This window comes from Hibiscus syriacus, unplaced genomic scaffold (assembly GCF_006381635.1).
Source record: "Hibiscus syriacus cultivar Baekdansim isolate YM2019G1 unplaced genomic scaffold, ASM638163v2 tig00117034_pilon, whole genome shotgun sequence".
Classification (NCBI taxonomy): Eukaryota; Viridiplantae; Streptophyta; class Magnoliopsida; order Malvales; family Malvaceae; genus Hibiscus; species Hibiscus syriacus.
In genome coordinates, this window is record NW_024063533.1 from 7,951,699 (window position 1) to 7,977,447 (window position 25,749).

The window sequence follows — 25,749 nt, forward strand, 5'->3', positions numbered from 1 at the left end:
ATATATGTTTCCACATAACTTTACCAAAGTAAAATAATATTACTTTGTTGTGTAGTGAGAAACATCAGATCTTCTGAATTTCTTCACTTGAAGGAAAATAAGTGTTCTTTTATTTTGGGATGAGTAAATTATGTTGGTAATGTAAAGAAATTTATATTTGATCTAAATTGTTTGATGTGATCTGATCTGATTTATGTATCTTTTTAAGATAAGATCTTTTTAATAAAATATTATTTAGTCAGGATTTATATTTTTATCGTTTCTAGTTGTTACAAAAATATTTAATATAATCTATAATTATTAAAATACTATTTGTGACAATTAATTATTTTATTGTTGTTATTGATTCTTTTACCATTTTACTCATACTTTGAGCCTATAAATAAAAGTTTTTTCATCTCTTTATGCAAAGATTAAGATAAATTTCTCTATTCTTCTTATCTCTTACAAAATCCTTCATTTTATTTATTGGAATATTATTTTTTGATTGTCGGATTATAATCGTCGGAAAATATTTCCAGCCTCAATTCCATATTTACGAGAAGATCAATATAGACTGATTTTTACTTCAATATTTAGGTGCACCAATATTAAAGAGCTGTGTTAATCTCGGAGGTAAGAGCAATGTCCATTTCAACGATTACATCAATCGGCACGAATTTATTTCTAAGGTAGTACTTCTTTCATGACACAATTATGATTTGGTCTATTTCATTTAAATTATTTTTCTCAGTTAACACTAACGTTTTATTTTACAATAATCTATATTTTTTAACAAATTATAATATGAAACACATTCTATTTTATAAAATAAATGTTTTCAACACTTTGATTTAATAAAATAATAATTGTGTAAAAAATTAATACACTACAGGGAATACCAATTTTATAATTTTTAATCTTTATTTTATTAAATACATATATTTAATTCGATGATTTTATCAAAAAGTAAAGTACTTTATAATCGTAAATCAAGTAATATCATAAATAAATTGCTTTAATAATATACAATTATAGTTGTTATGCTTTTTTTCTTCAAAATAATATTCACTTTTTAAATAAAGCCATTTTTCATTTAAAATGAACTTTTTTAAGGAACGGAATCTCTTTTTATTTAAAAAATAAACTACCTATATTTTATTTAAAAATATTCATATTTATTAATTTTTTAAAAATTTATATTTGCTAAAACATTATTTCTTTCAAAAATACTTTTAAAATATTTTTATTAAAAAAAAGAAAATGAAAACAGATATACATCATTATAATGATATATAACAAATAAAAAGGTGTATAAAAATAGGCAAAGTAAAATAAGAAATAAAAGAAATAAAATAACGAGATATATTCTTAGATTAAGGCTGACTCAAAGTTATGGGTTAAATTAAATAAAAAACTATTTTACTCATGGAGTGGAGGAGAAGTTAAAATCAATTATTGAATTTATATTTCTTTTCTTTATTTAAAAAATTCAACTTGCAATCAATCCTCTCACTCTTCCACTTATTATTTTTCTTTTTACCAGTAAAATGGATGAGATGAAACATATTTTAGACACGCACAACTTGAGCCCTATACAAGTTGAAAAAGAGGATAGCAGTGTGGTCTGCATGGTGTGCCTCGAATTATCCATGGTCCTACATATTACTGTAAAATATGTAGTCTGAACCGTTTTTTATCCACAAATCATGCGTTGAGTTGCCCCATCTAATACAAAGATATGCTCTTCATCCCCACCCTCTCATATATAATTTTTTACAATTCATTGAGTGCGATATTGTAAAAGTCAATAATGGCTGCAAATTCGGTGCATGATTCAAAGTTGGCACCGAATGGTGCATAGTTTCAAAGGTTAGTAGATTTGTGTTGAAAAATGGTAATGGGAAATTGTATTTTAGTCCCTATACTTTAGGATATTTACAAGATTAGTCTTTAAGCTTCAACTATAAATACCCTAACTCATTTAGCTTCAAAATCATCCCAAATCATTTCTTTCTCCCAATACTAAAGAGTTTAGAGAGTTCTCTTGTGAGTTGTGAGTGTTTTGTAAACACCTGTAAATTTTATCTCTTTAGTAAAAGATCTGCAGCAGTCCGGAGCCGTAGGCATAATTGGTTAAACTCCGTTATCAATTTTGGGTATTATTTTTTCCGCTTTTATTTCGTATTCTCACTAATCTGGTTATAGGGAAATTACTCGTTTAATTCCTAATAAATGGTATCAGAGCTTTTGGTGGTTAATTTTTTCGGTTTTTCTACGAGGTTACTATTTATGTGAAATGTGAATTTGGTGAATAGTAAAATTTGGTCGGCGATACGAGTTTGTCGACGGAGGTGTTCTAATACATTGTGGTTCGCAAGAATTGTCAGAAAATATCCAAAAGAAGGCAGATTCGAGTGGGAGCAATGGTTGTAAACGAAGGGAAGGTGAAAATTGAAAAGTTCGATGGTGCGGACTTTGGCTTTTGGAAGATGCAGATTGAAGATTTTCTGTACCAGAAAAATCTATATCAACCTCTCTTAGGAAAGCAACTAGAGGGCATGAAGAATGAAGACTGAGCTCTTCTCGACGGACAAGCCCTCGGAGTTATCCGACTGATGTTATCCCGCAATGTTGCTTTCAACATAGCAAATGAAAATACCACGACGAGTCTTATGGTGGCTCTCTCCAATATGTATGAAAAGCCATCAGCCTCAAACAAAGTTCACTTGATGAGGAGATTATTCAATTTGCGGATGGCGGAAGGGGCATTAGTGGCTCAACACCTAAATGAACTCAACACAATCACGATACAGTTGAGTTATGTGGAAATAGAATTCGATGATGAAGCTCGAACTTTAATTCTCTTATCATCTCTACCAGATAGTTGGAATGCTATTGTTACAGCAGTCAGCAGCTTGTCGGGAAACAGTAAATTAAAATTTGACGATGTTCGGGATTTGGTATTGAGTGAAGAAATTCAACGGAGAGAATCGGGTGAAGCATCAAGCTCCTCAGCCTTGCACAAGGAGTCTAGAGGGAGAAATTCAGAAAGAAATTCTAATCGGAGTAGATCGAAATCCAGAAGGGAAAATCAAGAACGAGAAAGAAAGATTATAACTGTTATAATTATGGCAAGAAGGGTCACTTTAAAAGAGATTGTCGAGCACCAAAGAAAGATATTGACGCATAGGAATAAGCCAACATGGCAGAGGAGACAGTTGATGTCATGATTCTAAGCGTTAATAGTCCGATTAAATCATGGATCTTGGATTCAAGGGCATCTCTCCACCCCACCTCATGCTAAGAAATTATGGAGAACTATGTCAGTAGTGATTTTGGGAAGGTTCATCTAGCTGATGATGAAACCTTGAAGATCGTCGGAAAAGGAGACATCCGATTAAGGTTACCAAACAAAACCACCTAGAAGCTGAAAGGAGTGAGACATATTTCTGGCCTCAAAAAAAATTTGATTTCTGTAGGACAGCTTGATGGAGAAGGATATAGTACAACCTTTTCAGGCTGTGAATGGAAGATTACCAAAGGAGCACTCATCGTTGCTCGTGGTAAGAAGACTGATACTCTCTATGTAACCTCAAACTTGGAGAATAACATTGCAGTAGCAGATACTGATGGAAAATCAAACCTATGACACCAAAGGCTTGGCCATATGAGCGAGAAAGCGATGAAGACACTTTTGTCAAAAGGGAAGCTGTCGGATCTAAATAATATATATGTCGGACTATGTGAAGATTGCATCTTTGACAAACAAAAAAAAGTCAGTTTTGCAAAGATTGACAAGACACCCAAGGCTGAAAAGTTAGAGTTTGTTCATTCTAATGTATGGGGACCATCTCCAGTTCCATCTCTTGCAAGCTCACTATATTATATCACCTTCATCGATGATTCTACAAGGAAGGTGTGGGTTTATTTTCTGAAGAAGAAATCAGAAGTCTTTGATACCTTCAGAAAATGGAAGGCCATGGTGGAAAATGAGACTGGTTTGAAAGTTAAGCGGTTGAGGTCTGATAATGGAGGAGAATACATAAACAATTGATTTAGATATTTTTGCGCAAACAATGGGATCAATATGGAGACAACAATTCTCATGATACTACAGCAGAATGGCGTAGCAGAGCGCATGAATAGAACTCTGAATGAACATGCCAGAAGCATGAGGATATATGCCGGCGTGCCCAAATTGCTATGGGCTGAAGCTATCAACACTGCAACTTACTTGATCAACCATGGGCCCTCAGTTCCTTTGGATGGTGGAATACCAGCGGAAGTTTGGAGCAAGAAAGAAATAAACCTTTCACACTTAAGATTGTTTGGTTGTATTTCTTATGTACACATAAATTCTGCTGAAATAAGTAAACTTGATGCCAAGTCCAACTGATAACTCCGTAAAAAGACTATATTTTAGGTTTTTTTACTTAAGTTATTGATTGTCTAAAAGCCATTGACATAGCATTTTAGCCGCATATAGTTGCATTTAGGACATATTTTCATGTGGTGGATAAGTTTTGCCAAGGCAACGTTTATTTGATTAAACTGATGTTGCTGATGAGAAAGGTTGTTTGTTGATTATGATGATGCAAGAAATAGCTAAGGAAAAATTTATTTTCCATGACAAATTAATTTGATAGGGCCAATGGAACACAGAAGACGAAGACAGTGAAGAACATATTTTTCTTGTCGAGGCAACGAAAATCTTGCAAGTCTGACGCGAATCTGACGAACTGCTGACGTCACCTGTCAGCTGCCTGATTGACCTCACATGCAAGAAATCCCCCAAAAGTCTGACAACAACCAGCCGCCTTTCTATTTATAACTTGATAAGAAAAAACGGTTATTTAAGGAGAGTTTAATGATGTAAAACCCTAGGAAATTTCCCTTTATAAATACCCAATCACAATGGCCAAAAAAAGGGGGGAGAGGGGAGAATCATACAGAGAAAATTCTCTAGGTTTGGAAAAAGGAGGTCGTGGCGTCCTTTTTCCACCGCCCCCACTCGTTCGTCCTTGGAGCCCTCCATAGCCATGTTTCGCCGGGGCGGCAGCCAGGCCCTCGAGAGAGGCTGGTGCGCTGGAGCAGTCATGGTGGTGTTCTGATGTCACGACATAGCTCTGTTCTAGGAGTTTTTCTTCCTCTTGTTCTTCATGTTTTATTTTTCTAAGGGCTTGTACTTAATGAATATTTTTGGGATGATGTTAACCACACCATAAACTGTTTTATTTGGTGTTGGGATTGCTTGGATGATATTTTATTTTATCGTTAATGAATGATTAAGTATGTTTTTGTTAAGTGTTGTTTTGTTCATTGTTTTAACCTTTTGCCTTGACACTGTAAGAGCTTCGAGAGATTTCCTGGTGCCTAGGCAAAATATTTCTAGACCATGTAAGAGCTTCGAGAGATTACCGTTTATCTAGATATTGATTCTTAGATTCGAGAGAATTAAGATAAATTCGAGAGAATTAAGATAGATCTACGTGAACAATGGAATGGGTCCGGGATGGTGATGTTCTAACTTGTCTACCTTAGGGATAAGAAGAGAGTTTCAATCGACTAAAATGGATAAACACTTGAGTAGGATAGACAATGACTATAGTTCACGCTGAGAGGTATTGCCACAATAACAGTCTGACAAACCAAGGGTTGTAGCTCATGCCGAGTAGTATTGCCATAGCATCTGTCTAAGAATACTCAGTAATCCTGTCGGGCAGCCTAAGTATAGCATACCAAATCATTCTTAGCATAAAATAACTTCTCGCCATAGCAAAACAAACCTAAGTGCTCCGTTAGAAGTCGGATTGTGAGAGGTTTCTAGTATATTTACAGAGTTTCGATAACTTTAACATTGACAACTTTTATTTATTTTGTCTTTGCATATTTTTCTTGCCTCGAAAACACTTTTCTGCTCACTTCACTTTACAATGTTTATGCATATTTTCCTTGTTTATATAATTTGAATTAGATACTTAGGATTAGTTAGTGACACCTATTCCTAGCTGTATCAATCTTTTAAAAGCCCTCCAATCTCTGTGGAGACGATACTCGCTCACTACTATATTACTTGCATCGATTGTGTATACTTGCACATATTTGCTTGCCTTAGCATATACATTTACAAGCGATCAAGTTTTTGGCGTCGTTACCAGGGATTGATAATTGGTGTTTTTAAAAGTTTTGTTATAGCATTATTTTGTTTCTTTTTTATTATTTTTATTTTATTTTTATGGATTTATTCGCTATTTTTGTTTACCCTTTTCAGGTGTTGAGTGGTTGCATAACTTGTAAAAGTCCCAAGGAACCATTATCTCATTTTGAACCTGAGATTGAAAAAAATTCTGTCAAAGAAATTATGTTCAAGGAGCTCAAAAAGCTATATACAAAGTTCAAAATGAAGTGAAGGAACCTGAAGAATAAAAGGTCACGGCAAATAAAATTGCGAAGAATGTTGCAAGACCACGAACTATTAGAGATCACTTAGCTCCCACCTTGGATGACCTTACGCCTGCTATTATAGCTCCCAAGATTCAAGCAAACCACTTCGAGCTCAAACCGGTTATGTTTGACATGTTGGACTTGATTGGACAGTTTGGTGGAGCTCCCCATGAAGATGTAAGGCAACATGTTCGAGCATTTTTGGAAGTCTGTGAATCCTTTCAATAGCAAAGTGTACATGAAGATGTACTGAAATTGAAGTTATTTCCATATTCTTTGATAGATCACGCTAAGGCATGGCTTAATGGACTACCTTTCGGCTCGATAAGGTCCTGGGTAGAATTGTGCAAATAATATTTGCTACGGCATAATCCACCCAATATGAACAACCATCTCAGGAAAGCCATAGCATCTTTTTTCCAAGGCGATGAAGAGTCTATGTATGAGTGTTGGGACCGATACAAAAGTTTGCTTCGCAAGTGCACCAATCATAGATTCCACGACTGGACTCAAATTGTGATGTTTTATAATGGAGTCAATGCACCCACTCGCATGATGTTGGATGCCTCGACGAATGGTACTCTACTTGACAAATCACCCGAGGAAGCCTTTGATATCCTTGATAGGATAGCCAATAATGATTATCAATTCCCTTCTACAAGGTTTGAAACCGGAATAAAAATGTCTTGGGCATTTGAACTTGATGACAAGAATTCAGTGTTTGCCCAACTTTCTGCCATAAAAAATATGTTGAAAAATTTGCAGCGTTCCAGCGAGGTGAAGGAAGTCAAGGTAACCAGCTCAACATGCAATTTTTGCCACGGCAACCATCATGAAAGTGAATGCCCAGAAAACCTGGAGTCTATCAATTTCGTGGGAAATTTTAATAGAAACAACAACAACCCCTACTCTAATACATACAATCCTAGATGGCGAAAATATCCAAATTTTTCATGGGGTAATCAAGGGACCAACAACAACCATGCATGCAACATTAACACGCCACAACAAAGTATTTCTGAACCTATAAATTTTCAGCATCAACAAATGCCCTGGCAACATATTAACAAGGGTTCAACATCTTTCTCAAATTCTAATTCCCTCGAAGCTTCACTGCAAGATTTTATGGCCTCGACAAAAGATTTCACGACTTCAACTAAGGCCTTACTACACAAACACTCTTCAAAAATTAAAAGACAAGGCATACTGTTGCAAAGTCAGACAACTTTATTACAAAGTCATAGCTCATCTTTGAGAGTATTAGAGAACCAAGTGAGCCAAATTACCACAGCGTTATATGCTCGTATACAAGGAAGCCTCCCTAGTGATACTGAGGTCACTAAGCCTAACGAAAATGAGCAATACAGTGCGCTTACAATGAGGAGTGGTACCCAACTCAATCAAGAAGACAAGTTTAGGGGGAAGAATCAAGAAAATGTTTGCCGCGACACTGTACCAGAAGAATCTGAAGGTCGAGCTGAACTTGTTGTACAAGAAGAATTGCCTATGGAGAAGGAAAAATATGAGGGTTTAATAAGTCATCCTACTGATGGTGGAAAATTTATTGCCACGACAAAATTTTTACCTCCACCTGCAACAGATGAAGTCAGGCCCCCTCCACCATTCTCTCAATGATTGAAGGAGCATAACGAAGAGATCCTATTCCACTATAATTCAGCTTCATGCGGAGAGTACTTTAAAGGAGAGAGGACTACTGCAAAGGTCCTACATTTTAGATGTGAAAGATACGAACTGCCAGGACAAAATATATTGAAGTTGGAACTGTTATATGTGTGGGGCACTTTGGTCTATACTGGTGCTCCGATAGAACGCTACAAAACTGCCATATCATTTCAGGATGTTTGGAGTTTCCATCCCTTCAACCCTATTTATTTTATTTTATTTTGGTCATGGCAATTTTTTTATTTATGTTTTTCTTTGCTTTATTTCTTTATTTACTTTTACTATTAGTTTTTTTTAGGAACATGCTCCTAAGAATGTGGACAAGAGTAAAGCCCCCATGGATACTGCACCCACTTAGAAAGAAGACTCAATTGGTGTTGGCACAAATAATGACATTACTGATGATGTCCACCCATCTACACAAATGCCAAGGCAAATTGTAATACCTCTGATCAAGCATCGCCTGAAGATAATAACAAATCATGTTTGGACTTCTCCACCTGAGGAATCTGCGCAAAACAACTCCACTACCATCAAATTAGATGTTAGTCAAGGTATCTTGCATTACATTTCATCTTTAGTTTAGTCTTCATGCATTGAGGACAATGCATCTCTCAAGTTTGGGGGAGGTGTTGTACTCCATACATAGTTTTTTTTTTGATAATAATTGGTTGAAATATTTGTTGTCATGGCATGAGTTTCATTAGGATAGTTGTTGGAAAAAGTTGATGATGCCCAATAATGAAAGCAAATTTTATTGCCTAGGCCATAATTATTTTACATGACTGTTGAAGGCTAGAACTGACCTTAGGACTTGATTTTTTGTGACTCTTTGAACACAATTGTATGCTTTCTCTACTTAAGGTGCTTAGAAATTTTTTAGGAAAGAACTTTTTGCGCGTCGTGGCATTAAATGTTTGAAAGGCTAAATCGAACTCCTAAATGTTTTGAATTGTGTTGAATTACAAATAAAAGTCTCGGCATAACTGTAAAGGGACACTCCGCTGTGCAATGGCATGACCTAAAAAAATCCCTTAAATAAATTGTTGCCTCGGCATATGAGTGAATGAAAGCAGTCACGGGATGACTCTACATGACTAGCTCGGGGGTGGAAGGTATGCTCCCTTTCACTTAGAGTGTGGGATGGTAGGTGTGATGGGATGACTCCCCTCGAAGCAGTGTAAAAAAAACTCTACTTGACTAGCTCGGGGTGGAAGGTATGCTTCCTTTCACTTGGAGTGTGGGATGGTAGTGTAAAAAAAGGGAAAGAGTTGAAGTTACAAGTTAAAAAACAATAGGAGTGAAACTATGCTTGATGAATAATTTGATGTCTTGGCAAAACATAAGCGCTTACTTATGAGTTTTCTAACTACGTTAAAGCATATACTGCTATACAATCACGCACACACACCGATAAAGAATCCTGACCTAGGAAAGGTACTTGACTTCTCGTACAATCTACTATGTTGAGGAGAAACGTTTTGCTAAGGGCTGAAATTTTAAACCACATGATTGTCCTAATTTTTTGCTTTGACATGGAAACTTATTTCTCAACTGCTTATTATCATTTGCTTGAGGACAAGCAATAGCTTAAGTTTTGGGGGTGTGATAACTCTGTAAAAAGATTATATTTTAGGTCTTTTAACTTAAGTTATTGATTGTCTAAAACCCATTGACATAGCATTTTAGCCGCATATAGTTGCATTTAGGATATATTTTCATGTGGTGGATAAGTTTTGCCAAGGTAACGTTTATTTGATTAAATTGATGTTGCTGATGAGAAAGGTTGTTTGTTGATTGTGATGATGCAGGAAATAACTAAGGAAAAATTTATTTTCCATGACAATTTAATTTGATAGGGCCAATGGAACACAGAAGACGAAGACAGTAAAGAAAATATTTTCCTTGCCGAGGCAACAAAAATCTTGCAAGTCTGACGCGAATCTGATGAATTACTGACGTCACCTGCCAGCTGCCTGATTGATCTCACATGCAAGAAACCTCCAAAAGTCTGACAACAGCCAGCCGCCTTTCAATTTATAGCTGGACAAGAAAAAATGGTTATTTAAGGAGTATTTAATGATGTAAAACCCTAGGAAAATACCTTTTATAAATACCCAATCACAGCCGCCAAAAAGAGCGGGGAGAGGGGAGAATCATTTAGAGAAAATTCCCCAGGTTTGGAAAAAGGCGGTCGCGATGTCCTTTTTCCACCGCCCCCACTTGTCCGTCCTTGGTGCTCTCTATAGCCAGGCTTCGCCGGGGCGGCAACTAGGCCCTCGAGAGAGGCTGGTGCGCTAGAGCAGTCATGGTAGTGTTCTGATGTCACGACAGAGCTCTGTTCTGGGATTTTTTCTTCCTATTGTTCTTCATGTTTTATTTTTCTAAGGGCTTGTACTTAATGAATAATTTTGGGATGATGTTAACCACACCATAAACTATTTTATTTGGTGTTGTGATTGCTTGGATGATATTTTATTTTATCTTTAATGAATGATTAAGTATGTTTTTGTTAAGTGTTGTTTTGTTCACTATTTTAAACTTTTGCCTTGACACTGTAAGAGCTTCGAGAGATTGCCTGGTGCCTAGGCGAAATATTTCTAGACCTTTAAGAGCTTCGAGAGATTGTTGTTTGTCTAGATATTAATTCTTAGATTCGAGAGAATTAAGATAGATCTACGTGAACAATGGAATGGATCCGGGATGGTGATGTTCTAAGTTGTCTACCTTAGAGATAAGGAGAGGGTTTCAATCGACTAAAAGGGATAAACACTTGAGTAGGATAGATAACGACTATAGTTCACACTGAGAGGTATTGCTGCAACAACAGTATGACAAACCAAGGGTTGTAGCTCAAGCCGAGTAGTATTTCCATAGCATCTGTCTAAGAATACTCAGTAATCATGTCGGGCAGTCTAAGCATAGCATACCAAATCATTCTTAGCATAAAATAACTTCTCGCCATAGCAAAACCAACCTAAGTGTTTCGTTAAAAGTCTGATTGTGAGAGGTTTCCAGTTTATTTATAGAGTTTCGATAACTTTAACGTTGACAACTTTTATTTATTTATCTTTGCATATTTTTCTTCCCTCGACAACATTTTTCTGCTCACTTCACTTTACAATTTTTCTGCATATTTTCCTTGTTTATATAATTTGACTTAGATACTTAGGATTAGTTAGTGACACCTATTCTTAGTTGTAGCAATCTTTTAAAAGCACTCCAATCCTTGTGAAGACGATACTCACTCACTACTATATTACTTGCATCGATTGTGTATACTTGAACAGATTTGCTTGCCTTAGCATTTACAATTACAAGCGATCACCAAGAAATGTGTCTTTGTTGGTTATGGTGGTGATGAGTTCGGTTACCGGTTTTGGGACTACAAAAATAGGAAGATCATCAGAAGAAGAGATGCAATTTTCAATGAGAATGTGATGTACAAAGACAGGTCAACCATAGAATCAAGTATGAGATTTCTGGAAATGATGTTCAGATCAGTCCTGAAGCAGTTCAAGAAGAACCAGTCACACCAGAACTGGGACACTCCTCCAGAATTCCTAAACCAACCCAATGTTATTCACCTTCTTTGCACTACTTGTTGTTGACTGAAAATGGTGAACCAGAGTGCTATGATGAAGTAATGCAGGTGGAGGATTCAGTCAAGTGGGAGTCTTCCATGAAAGATGAGATGGACTCGCTTATGTCAAATCAGACATGGGAATTAGTTGAATTACCACCAGGCAAGAAAGCACTCTATAAGAAGTGGATTTACAGGATCAAAGAAGAGCACGATGGGAGAAAACACTACAAAGTAAGATTGTTTGTCAAAGGTTTTCAACAAAAAAAAAGTATTGACTCTAATGATTTTCTCTCCAGTCATGAAACTGTTTACAATTAGACTGGTGTTGAAAATTGTAGATGTAGAAAATCTACATCTTGAGAAGTTAGATGTAAAGACAGCTTTCCTTCATGGTGATTTGGAGGAAGAAATATATATGAGGCAGCCAGAAGGCTTTATAAAGGCAAACAAGAAAAATCTGGTATGCAGGTTGAATAATACCTTGTATGGTTTAAAATGAGCTCCTATAAAGTGGTACAAGAAGTTCGATAGTTTCATGAGTAGTAGTGGTTTTACCAGATGCCAAGCAGATGATTGTTGCTACATCAAGAAGTTCGACAAGAGCATCATTATTTTATTGTTGTACGTTGATGACATGCTCGTTACAGGCTCATATATGCAAGAGATTATAAACTTGAAGAAAAAATTGTCGAAGCAGTTTGCAATGAAAGATCTGGGCGTTGCAAAGCAGATTCTTGGGATGAGGATTAAGAGAGACACAAATTCAGGGACTTTGATGTTATCACAGGCTGAGTACATCAACAAAGTACTCTCCAGGTTCAACATGCAAGATGCTAAACCAGTAAGTACACCTTTAGGTGTTCATTTTAGACTCTCCAAAGAACAGACACCAAATACGGAGGAAGAATGTTTACAAATGGTGAAGGTGATGTATGCCTCAGTAATTGGAAGTCTTATGTATGCCATGGTTTGTACTAGACCAGATATTGCTCATGCAGTGGGAGCTGTTAGCAGGTACATGAATATTTCGGGCAAGGTACACTAGGAAGCAGTCAAATGGATCCTCAGATATCTTAGGGGTACCACAAAAAAAGCACTTTGTTTCAAAGGTGGAGATACGATACTGACAGGCTATGTAGATGCTGACTTAGCCGGAAATGTTTACATCAGAAGGAGCACTACAGGGTATGTCTATACTCTAGGAGGCACTGCAGTGAGTTGGGTTTCTCAACTTCAGAAGATAGTTGCTCTCTCCAAAACTGAAGCAGAATATGTCGCTGTTACTGAAGCCAGCAAGGAGATGGTTTGGCTCCAAAGTTTCTTGGAAGAGTTAGGCAAGAAACAAGAAAACAATGTCTTGTTTTATGACAGTAAAAGTGTTATTCATCTAGCGAAGAATCCGTCTTTTCATTCCAGGACGAAGCACATACAATTGCGATATCATTTTATCTGGTCTCTTCTGGAAGATGGGATTTTGAAACTTGAAAAGATTAGTGGAGCTCAAAATCCGGCAGACATGTTAACAAAGACGGTGACTACGGACAAACTGAAGTTGTGTTCAGCTTAAGTTGGCATGCTAGGGTAACAAGATCAGAAATGCTGTTGCATTGATCGAGGTGTGAAGACAGATTAAAATCAGTCTTCAAGTGCGAGATTGTTGGAAAAGTCAATAATAGCTGCAAATTCGGTGCATGATTCAAAGTTGGCACCGAATGGTGCATAGTTTCAAAGGTTGGCAGATTTGTGTTGAAAAATGAAAATGAGGAAATTATATTTTAGTCCCTACACTTTAGGGTATTTACAAGATTAGTCTTTAAGCTTCAACTATAAATACCCTAACCCATTTAGCTTCAAAATCATCCCAAATCATTTCTTTCTCCCAATACTAAAGAGTTTAGAGAGTTCTCTTGTGAGTTGTGAGTGTTTTGTAAACACCTGTAAATTTTCTCTCTTTAGTATAAGATCCGCAGCAGTCCCGAGACGTAAGCATAATTGGCTGAACTCCGTTATCAATTTCGGATATTATTTTTTCGCTTTTATTTCGCATTCTCACTAATATGATTATAGGGAAATTACTTGTTTAATTCCCAACATGCGATGGATGTGGAAGGCTGCCAATTTCTCCTCTCAATTACAAGTGCATCCAATGTGCGTTCAACCTTGATGTTAGATGCGCAAGCACTTTTTTAAACAATGATGATCTATTCGTTCATTAGGCCCTGCAAGAAGCCAGACAAATTAAAATTACAATTCATCATTTCAGCCATAATCATCCACTCACCCGGGGCAAGTTTCAATTTCCAACGACGGTTACATAGTCGTCAGAGATGCCAAAATGCATGGCATGCAAACATGACCTTCAAGGGACTCTGATCTATACATGCATTGCATGTGAAATTGTTCTTCATGAATCATGCATAAATGGCATGTCGAGACAAGTTCAAAGTCTATTTCATCCTCAACATATTCTTCTCCCCCGACCAATTCGTGGGGATTCTTCACATGCATGTTATGCTTGTGGGGAAGATGTTGCAGACTTCTGCTTCTACTGTAAAGAATGCGATGTTAGGCTACACTTGTCTTGTGCTAAGTATCGCACTCGTGCTATCAAGCATATTTTTGGGGAAGAGCATTGCCACTGAGATATCCTGTCATGTTTGTCTTAGAACAGATCGCGATGATTCCTTCAGATGTACAGAGTGCGATTTCCGTATACATTTCTAGTGTATTTCACTACGCCATTTGCATCCACTTGTGCTTATAAATTACTTTATTGAAGATGATTCTGGAGATCATTGCTGCGACATATGTGAGACAAAACGGAATGCAGAACATCATGTTTTTTATTGTGAAGAATGCTATTTTATTGCACATATCGACTGTGTGACTCCCGAGGTAACACATCTAAATTAATTATTTTTATTATTGTGAATTTGGAAGGAAATTAATTACTTTTTGCTACTATTTTGTTTAATTTGAACATACAACGAAGATGTTTATGGATCAACTGCAAATAGAAGATAAATTTGACAAAAGTTTTGAATCGGAAAGGATATTGGACGACAATTACTTTTTGCAACTATTTTGTTTAATTTGAACATACAACGAAGATGTTTATGGATCAACTGCAAATAGAAGATAAATTTGACAAAAGTTTTGAATCGGAAAGGATATTGGACGACAATGGAAAGGTTAGTCTGAATCAACTTAATAGTTAGCTTCATTGTCTAAATTACGTTCACTCATGACAGATCAAATATTCTAATGCAATTGTAATGCTTTTGTTGAGGAGATAATACAAAGTGATTTTTTTCATCCACATCCGTTAATTCTCAACGATGAAGCAAAGGTTATGTTTGTGTGTAACGGTTGTGGAGAATTGTGCCTTGGTTTTTCTTACGATTGTAGCCTATGTTTGTTCAGCCTTCATACCAAATGTACCGCTTTAACATTAGATAATGATCTTGTTGAACGTGAGGCAGACAAAGGAAAACAAATCAAAACCACAATCTCCCATTTTGGCCACATCCACCCGTTGACCCGTTGTAAGGTTGATGCTTTTCAACAGAACTCCATGAATAATTATTGCTTAGCATGCAAAAATGACATTGGTGGTTTAATGTTTTTTTGTCTCTTTTGTGGAGTCGTTTTTCATGAATCCTGTCTCAAGTACATGCCTACGAAAGTTCAGAGTCCATTCCACCTACATATTCTTTTCTCACTTGCGGGGAAAACCGAAAGAATATGTGATCTTTGCAAAGACTTTGTTGAGGACATTTGGCTTTTCTGTTTTGATCGTGCCATTGAAATGCATTTTTCGTGCGCCATGTTCATCGCCTTCAACATTTCAGGAAAAACACTTCTGCTAAGATATCTCCCAGGTGTATTATATGTGGATCAAAATGTCGAGACACCTTCTTCTACTGCCTCGAGTGTAAATTCTACATTCATCTCGAATGTATTCCGCTACCGTATATCGTCAAACATGTGTGTAATTTGCATCCACTTACACTTACAAAATCAGTGGTTGAAGATGATTCAGGAAACTACTACTATGTTGAAAAGTCAAGTTTCGGTGCAAATGAAAAGTCAAGTTTTCGGTGGCTTTCGGTGCACATCAAAATTGAGGAAAAAAGAATAGCTGATTTTGTTGAAATTGGGTAATGGGAAAATTACAAATTTAGTCCCTATATTTTAAGATATTTACAAGATTAGTCTTTTAGCTTCAACTATAAATACCCTAACCCAATTAGTTTCAAAATCATCCTAAATCATTCTAACTTTCTCCCAATACTAGAGAATTTAGAGAATTTTCTTGAGAGTTTATTTTCTCATTTTTATTAAGAGAGAATTGTTATTGTTTTCTCATTGTTAAATCGAGAGAAGTTGTAATTTCTATTTTCTCATAGTGAAATTCTTCTATCTTTGCCCGTGATTTTTACCCTATATTATTTAGGAGTTTTCCACGTAAAAATTGTGTCTTTTTTATCTTCATTTTTATTTTCTCAAATTATCAGTTGCGATTTTGCTCTATCCGATAGCTGTATTCCGCAACAATTGGTATCATAGCCAGATTAGAGTGTGTAATATCTACTTATTTTTATTGTTGTTGCCACCAAAAGGTGGATTCTCCAACATAAGAAAGCAAGAAGGTATTACCCATTCTTTGAAGGTTCCAGAGAACTATTAACGATAGTGAAATAGTAGGAGTTGTCCGTAATAAAAGCTATGGCAACGAAATTTGATATTGAAAAATTCAATGAGAGAAATTTCTCATTGTGGAAATTGAAGATGAAGGTCATCCTGAGGAAAGACGGTTGTCTAGCAACTATCAGTGAAAGGCCGATAAATTTCATAGATGACAGCAAATGAAACGAAATGGATGGGAATGGTATGACAATCTTTCATCTAGCATTACCAGATGAAGTATTATCAAACATTGAGGAGAAGAAGACAACTAGAATGATATGGGATAAAAAAAATCCAGGAAATGCAAATTCTTGGGGTATGCTGATTGAGTAAAGGGGTATCGCTTGTGAGATCTCACTACCCGCAAAGTGATCATCAGCAAGGATGTTATCTTTGTAAAAGATAAACTGTAAAGAAAAGAAGATGATGATAGCGCTAAAAAGTTAAAGACTAAACAGATACATGTGGAAAAGGAGTTTGAACAAGGATATTCTTCTGAAGCAGAACCAGCACATGATGAACAAAAACTAGAGAGTTATGAAGCTCCAACAACTCCTCAATCAAATCGTGTGAGAATACGTCCCAATTGGTACTCATATTATGTTATAAAAGGAAATATTACATACTGCCTTTTAATAGAGGACGGCGAGCCATCAACATTCCAGGAGGCAATAAACAGCTCAGATGCTTCATTATGGATGATGGCGATGCAAGAAGAAATTGAAGCCCTTTATAAAAGATAACCAGAGAGTTCTGAAGCTCCAACAACTCCTCAATCAAATCGTGTGAGAAGACGTCCCAATTGACACTCATATTATGTTATATAAGGAAATATTACATACTGCCTTTTAATAGAGGACGGCGAGCCATCAACATTCTAGGAGGTAATAAACAGCTAAGATGCTTCATTATGGATGATGACGATATAAGAAGAAATTGAAGCCCTTCATAAAAGATAATACATGGGACCTTGTGTCACTACCACAAGGAAGGAAGCCAATTGGTAACAAATGGGTCTTCAAAATCAAGCAAAATGGTAATGATCAAGTTGAGAGGTATCATGTAAGACTGGTGGTAAAAGGATATGCTGAAAAAGAAGGTACTGGTTTAAGTGAAATCTTTTCTCCTGTGGTTCGACTAACAACTGTTCGAGTATTTTTGGCAATATGTGCTACATAGAATTTACATCTAGAGCAGCTAGATGTTAAAACAATTTTTCTTCATGGAAATCCTGAAGAAGAGATTTATATGCTCCAGTCTGAAGGTTTTGAAGAAAAAGAAAAGAAGAACTTGATTTGCAGATTGAACAAATCTCTATACGGTCTAAAGCAGGTGTCGAGGTATTGGTATAAGAGATTTGATTCTTTCATTATGTGCCATGGATACAATAGATTTAATGCAGACCCTTGTGCTTATTTCAAGAGGTTTGGTGATAACGATTTTGTTATATTGTTGTTGTATGTGGATGACATGTTGGTTGCAGGACTCAACAAAGATCATATTGAAGAATTGAAGGCACAACTGGGTAGGGAAAAGGACTTGGGATCAGCAAACAAGATTATAGGGATGCAAATTCACCGAGACAGAAGTAATAGGAAGATTTGCCTTTCACAAAAGAATTACTTGAAGAAGATCTTGTCATGATTCAACATGCAAGATTGTAAGCCAATTTCTACCCCTCTTCCTATTAACTTCAAATTATCCTCCAACATGAGTCCTAGCAGTGAAGAAGAGAGGATGAAGATGTCTCGAGTACCATATGCATCGGCATGGGGAAGTTTAATGTTCGTTATGATATGCACAAGACCAGACATTACACAAGCAGTGGTAGTGGTTAGTCGATACATGGTGAATCAATGCAAAGAGCACTGGAATACAACAAAGAGGTACAAGATAGAAAGAATGGTGTGAAGATATGATTGTTACAATCAAATCTTCAAGTGAGAGATTGTTGAAAAGTCAAGTTTCGGTGCAAATGAAAAGTTAAGTTTTCGGTGGCTTTCGGTGCACACCGAAATTGTGGAAAAAAAGAATAGCTGATTTTGTTGAAATTTGGTAATGGGAAAAATATCAAATTTAGTCCCTGCACTTTAGGGTATTTACAATATTAGTCCTTAAGCTTCAACTATAAATGCCATAACCCATTTAGCTTCAAAATCATCCCAAATCATTCTAGCTTTCTCCAATACTATAGAATTTAGAGTTTTCTTGAGAGTTGTTTTCTCATTTTTATCAAAAGAGAATTGTTATTGTTTTCTCTTTGTTAAATCGAGAGAAGTTGTAATTCCTATTTTCTCATAGTGAAAATCTTCTATATTTGCTCGTGGTTTTTACCCTATATTATTTAGGGGTTTTCCACGTAAAATTTGTGTCTTCTTGATCTTTATTTTTATTTTCTCAAATTATAATTACGATTTTTCTCTATCCGATAGCGGTATTCCGCAACATACTATGATATGTGTGAAATAGAAAGGAATCCGGAACATGATGTTTACTACTGCAAAGACTGCAATTATATTGCACATATTGACCGTGTGCTTTCAAAGGTAAGTCGAGTCATGTTCGTCTTATTAAAAGTATCAACGTGCACAGAAAACTTATATTGCTAAATTTATCTACTGCTTGAAATTAAAATTTGATGCACACTTTTGTTCAGATTGAACCTCCTGACGAGATTTTTGAATAACTAGTTCCTCAGGAAGGAGAAGGAGAAGACTGATGAACTTTAATTGATCTTTGCCACCTAAAAACTCTTCGTATGCGATGTTTAATAATTTATGTACTATTTTAATAAAAGGTGATTATATATTGTATCTGATTGTGTCTTAAAAAATAATTTATTTATCTTGTAATATATTTTGATTTTATTATAATTAATTAGTATTTAAACCTTATAAACGATTAATTTTTGCTAGTCTTTTTAGTTTATTGAGACATAATTTATGGAAAAATACTTACACATATGAGCAAATATTGAACATAGAAACGAAGGACTTGTCTAGCCTCTCAGCATCCCGTTGAGGATGACTGTGTCCACCTCTACAGTCTCCCTGCTCTGTAGTGCCGAAACAGCCTGCGCTGCGATAAGACCAACTGAAAGTCCTACACTTCCTTGGCCTCCCTCCTGAAAATATGGTGCAGCAAGATCCCTTCCATAGTCTCCTTATGAGAATGACCAGTCACTGTTTCCAAACTCAGCCCATTCGTGTCGAGCTTTATACGCATTGTTGACCCACCCTTCATAGTTTGAATGAACCTGATGCGGTTGGCAAGATACCCCTCCACCCATAATAGATCGAAGTTGCCAGCGTAATCCCAACAGTTGAAACCCTCTTCCTTCCGTAGCATAACCTTACATGAATCATCAGAGTCTTCACCAAGGAGGACATGCAAAGTGACATCTTTAGCAATCGCAGCACCTTCCTCATCGAGCCTCTGCTGTTCTTCCTTCTTTTTCTGTTTCTTTTTCTCTAGTTCAGAGCGGATGGCAGCGGAAGTAGCAAGGGCTTTTTCCAAGCGCCTCTTTTTTCTTCTTAGCATGTTTAATACAATCCGGCTAGTACTCTTTCACTTGCTTCTTTTTTACAGACGAATTAAACTTAAACAACTGAATGACAAACAACAAATCAACGTTCATGGTATTGGTAAGACAAAAAATATGAGAAGTATATAAAGATTATAGACACAGATTCCCCCACACAGTTAGCACGATAACATCAATGCGTAAATAGAGAGTGAATTTGAGCAGGGAAAAGATTCATCAAAATTAAAATGGAAAAGAAAGGCCAACATCAATAGAAAAATACAATACACCCAACTCGGAGATAATCGATTCAAGAATTTCTAACGAATCCTAGCGCTATATGACTTTAATTTTGGGTTTAAAGTAACCTTTGAGACTTTAAACTATTTAACACTTACTGTGGTGGGGTGCAGCGGAATCATGAGGGTACTTGGATTACGAGCTTCTCAAAGTTTGTTGGACCATTGATGCGGAGGTATAGGGTATATTCGCAGAATTAACTCTGGCTTGGAATTCAAATTTTCATAATGTGGTTGTCGAAACTGATTGTAGAGAAACTTTATCATGGATTCTCAAATCTCCTATAGGATGAGTGGGGGATCCTTGATGCTCCCCCATATTCGTGAATTGATCAACCGAAGTTGGAATGTAAAGTTTGCATATGCACCTTGGGAGTGTAATAGAGTGGTTGACGGACTAACAGTTTGGCATGGTCAAAAGATCCTGGTCTTCATATTTTCTAGGCATCGCCCTATGAGATCTATTAGTAATATTGTGCACGTGTTGTATATGACCGTTGAAGCTATTAATAGGTGGCTGAGGTTGTTAGAGTGGTTAGGGAGTCTGTTAGACTTGTAACCGATTGTATGAGCTGTATATAAACATATAACAATGTGTACTCAGAGTAGCATTGATTTCATTAATATAACGTCGATATATTCTTCTTCTTCCTAATATCTTAACATGGTATCATTCGCTACTGGTCTTGGGATTCTTTGTTCTCACTTCCGTTCGTGATCAGAGTGTTTCTGTTTGGCTATTTGCTCATGGATCTCTCTTCTGGTGCTTCTCGAGGGTTTACGAACAAGAAAGTAAATGTGATTCTTGATGAATCTAACTTCTTTCTTTGGAAACAACATATCTTGCTCTCAATTCGGAGTCATCTTCTGGAGCAACTATTGACCGGTGTTGTTTCTCCTCCACCGATGACTATTCTTGATGTAAATGGAGAGATCCAAGAAAATAAGGCGTATAAAGACTTCAATGCACAAGATAGTGCACTTGCGTATTGGTTGCTATCTACGTTTAGTCCACATCTTCTGCCTTAGTTTGTTGGAGCCGAAACTGCTGCTGCTGCGGCTTGGGAGACGTTGCTCAAGTTTTTTGCAAACCGCTTTACCATGGCTGTTATGAGTCTTCACTATAAGTTGCAGTCCACGAGGAAGGGAAATGACAACATGCACGTTTATCTTATGCGTATTAAGGAGGTGTGTGATGATCTTGCTTCATGGGGAAGTGCTATTCCTCCAGTCGAACAGATTGTGAGTGTAACACCTATTTCCCATATACATTTCTGTACACAAGTCACATGACTTTTAAAAACATTTCCGCTTTTGAAAACTAGTAAAATTTTATTTCTACACATAAAACATTTTAATGTAATAATAACAAAATGTTCATTAACTTTTAGTATGTAAAATAGTCTTAAGGTTCTAACATATTAAATATTACAATCATCATAAGTCAAATATTTTCCAGAGCATTATTATCAGTCTATTACATGTCATCTAATAATATCAAAAGTAGACATATTTGTCATACAGTTACTGATGAGGTAACCTTTGATTGATGATCTCAGCTGCACTCCTTACTCCGCTAGTATGATATTACCTATGCGTGAAACCAACACACACTAAGTTTTCACTTAGTGAGTCATAATAATATAAATGAAGTGTAACCAATACATAGGTATACCATAGACTATCAAAATATGAATTAAAATCGGACAATTCATAGGAAAAATTAAAATTGTCTTAGTAAACTAAGTTTCTTTCACATAACCGATGAAACTATATTTAGTATGCCCATCATACTTATTAATCACTATTTTTCCAAATTATCCTTTTTATTTGCCCAATGTATGTTGAATGAGAATACAAGGTACATGAGTTGCACCTAAGTGTCGAAATGATAATCCACAAACTTATTATGAATTCTATGGATGCACATATAGTGTCGAAATGGTCATTCATAAACTCATTATGAATACCATGGGTGCACACATAGTGTCGAAAGTGCATATAGTACTGATACGAAAATGCAACATATGCATTAAACAAAATCGATCGATAACCATCATACGAAAATGAAACATATGCATTAAACAAAATCGATCGATAACCATCATACGAAAATGCAACTTATACATTAAACAAAATCGATCAATAACCATCATACACAAAGTACGTCAAAATGCACCTATGAATCTCAATGCACATACTATGGGCCTTTAAGTGAAATTCACAGATTTAACATTTATTTGAACATCGATAGTTATTACAATAATATAGAAGTACATATATCTATTTCAGAGCAGTTCATACTCTAAAATTTATTCGTAAAATCATTTCCATAAACTTTAAGAAAATATGTTAAGATATGATAAAACATTCTTTTATTAAAACATTCGAGGTTGACTCATCGCGAGTCATCCTCATATCATATAAGTACATAAGAAATGCACTCATCTGGTATGCCTCACTATTATGCCTTAATTATGTTCGACTATTCTGCTACTTTATCCTTGCCTTTTTGTTTGCTTGACTCAGGATTTTGATTATGATCTACACAAGTATCCATCATCACACATACAATACAAATGTTAGTATACTTTCTAACATTTATACATAATAATAATACTCAAAAGTACTATTATTTTTGAATTCTAATAACATTCATCCTAACTTAAAATTTCAGACTGAATAGTATCAGTACCCATCCTACATTATCGATACTTCTCTTCTATGGTACCGATACCCACTTCGGTATCGATACCATTCTAGCATTCTGGAATTTCATTTTTGATTACGGTATCGATACATTCCTCTTAGTATCGATCCTACACCTCAGTATTGATACTTCTTTAAATCGGTATCGATATTGTTCATCTGAATCCTTCAATTTAACCTTATAGTATCGATATTATTCTTCCAGTACCGATACCCTTACCCAGATTTGACCTATTTTACTTCGAATTTTACACAAATTTCACCTAAATCTCTTACTCTTATCTCCAACTCTACCATCAAACCCATTATCACTTATCCCAACTAGATTACATTCATAAATCTCCTTATAATATCCAATATCTCCAAATGACACTCAAAACTAAGAATCACATCAAATTTTCAAACATGTTTTAATTACTTCTAAGGCTCCAAATCTTTTATTTACTTCTTTGACAAGTCAAAAGTGCTTTTAAACTCCAATAACTGAGCATATTTCATCAAATCACTTAAAAACTCATTTTATTAAATCAATAATAAATCACTAATCTCTTAGTTTTAATCATATTTGAACTTTCCTTAAGCCTCTATATCATTTAAGGCTTCAAAACCAACCCAAAAAATGAAATAAAAAACCAACTTAAAGAAATCTTACCTTTACTATGGAGGGTACAGGGACTAGAAGAAGAAGAGTAGAGAACCACTGTCAGACTTATCCCTTTTCCTTTATATAACACTTAATAAATATCACTAAAGAATGAATATTTAATTCAACTCCTTCTAAAAGACCATAATGCCCCTCTATTCTTTCATTCTTAATAATAAGTCTTAAACACAATTTCCTAAATTAATCCTTGTACTTTTTAATTTATTTAAATTAACCAACCAAATTTTTAAATTCTTACACTATAATCACTGACTCGGTGTTTGGGATATTACAATGAGCATTTTGAAGGGTCTTCACCGTGAATATCAACCGTTCATGGCTATTATCTCTACTATGAATGAGGCTCTCTCGTTAGATAACATTTATACTATGTTAATGGATGCTAAGGTGCATTTCATCGAATTTGATGAACAATAGGAGACTTTTCCCATGGTTGCTAATTTTTCTCAGAGTGATGTTGATTGTGGTTCGTATAATCGTTAGGATCACAAAACTGGTCGTGTATCTTCCGGATCTGGTGCAAGAAATGGTGGTAAAGGGCAAGGTTGGACGCATATGCAGTGTCATCTTTGCGGGAAACTTGGCCAGTTGGTTGACCATTGTTGGCATCAATTTGATGAAGATTTCTCTTGTGTTTCGGCCAACAATCTTGCTCCTTCCAAGGATAATTCAACCAGTATGTACTCCTCGTATGGTTTTGCCTAAAGTGGTAGCAGTCAAGGATGGGAGTGTTGTTCTCGTGGGAGATTGGATTCTTAAGGGTCCATGTAGTCTTAAGTGAATGTTTTTGTTGTATCTCCTGAGAATTGGGTGGTGGACTCGGGTGTCACTCATCACGTAACTCCAGATAGGACAAACCTAGTGAATTTTTCTGATTTTCATAGTCCAGGTAAACTTACGGTTGGTAATGGTATTTCTCTAGATATTAGAATGGTTGGTGATTCGGTTTTACCTACTTCATCTAGAGTGTTGTTGTTGCATGATTTATTGTATGTTCCTCACATAACAAAGAACTTACTTTCAGTCTCTAAGTTTTCTAGTGACAACAATATATTCTTTGAGTTCCATTCCAATAGTTGTTGTGTGTGTGATGAGGTTACTGGACAAGTTCTCTTGACTGGTGAGGAAGTTGGTGTACTTTACTCTTTTGTGACAAATAAAGCTCGAAGTGAAGGTTGGTGTGCTGGTGTTGATATTAACCTTACTTCTAAATCATTGCCTAGTGAGATGGATGAACTATGGCATCGAAGGCTTGGTTATCCATCTAGTGATACTTTAGTTCAGATTGCTAGAGAACTTGATGTAAAGATTACTACGTATGTTAATAAAACTTGGACTGCTTGTCATATAGGCAAAAGTCACAAATTACCTTTTGTACAATCAAATACAAACTCTTTTCCAGCTTAATTTTACTAATTTGTGGGGACCTCCACATGTCTCCTCTAATGGATTTTGATTCTATGTTTCTTTTTTTGATGCGTGTAATTGGCATGCATGGATCTATCTTCTGAAAATAAGTCTCAAGCCACTGCAACATCTCAGTTGTTTTAGAAAATGATGGCTACTCAGTTTGGTGCTTCAATTAAAGTGGTTCAGAGTGACTGGGGTGGTGAATTTCGTAGCCTCTCGTAATTGCTAACTAGGGCAGGTATTATTCACAAGGTGTCATGCCCTCACACATCCAAGCAGAATGGTTTTGTTAAGCGAAAACATCAACACTTAGTTGAATTGGCCCTTGTATTGTTGCACAACTGTTTCTACCAGTTGAGTACTGGTCCTATGCCATTGTTGTCGCGGTTCAGTTAATCAATAAGATGCCCACCAAGGTGCTGCAGGGACCTCTCCTGTTGAGAAGTTGTTGGGGAAGAAATCAAATTATAGTGAATTTGGTTGTTAGTGTTTTATTACTTGCGACCTTTTTAAGCTTACAACCTTGCATTTCGGTCTCAGCCATGCATGTATCTAGGTGTTAGCCCTCAACACAAGGGGTTTCATGCTTAGCAACTGATGGGAGAGTCTGCATCTCTAAACATGTTATTTTTAATGAGACTATATTTCTTTTTGCAAGGAAAGCTGCTTCAGTCAAGTCACATGTGGTCAAGGACCAATAATCACAAGCTCTTGAAATTGTGACCAATATTCAACAACTTCCTGGTCCTGGTGTACAATA

The 25,749-nt window shown here is 36.0% G+C and overlaps 1 protein-coding gene across 1 annotated transcript; it reads right to left on the reverse strand.

Moving 5' to 3' along the window:
• Positions 1–19,486: 19,486 nt before the first annotated feature.
• Positions 19,487–19,924, reverse strand: LOC120196535. Its single transcript, XM_039198324.1, has one exon. It carries the CDS (start codon positions 19,922–19,924, stop codon positions 19,487–19,489), a length of 438 nt encoding a protein of 145 aa, XP_039054255.1.
• Between the last annotated feature and the right edge of the window lie 5,825 nt (positions 19,925–25,749).

Bases quoted from the DNA above. Each gene is read 5' to 3' on its own strand.
- LOC120196535 (XM_039198324.1), bottom strand. From the start codon at position 19,924: ATGCTAAGAAGAAAAAAGAGGCGCTTGGAAAAAGCCCTTGCTACTTCC.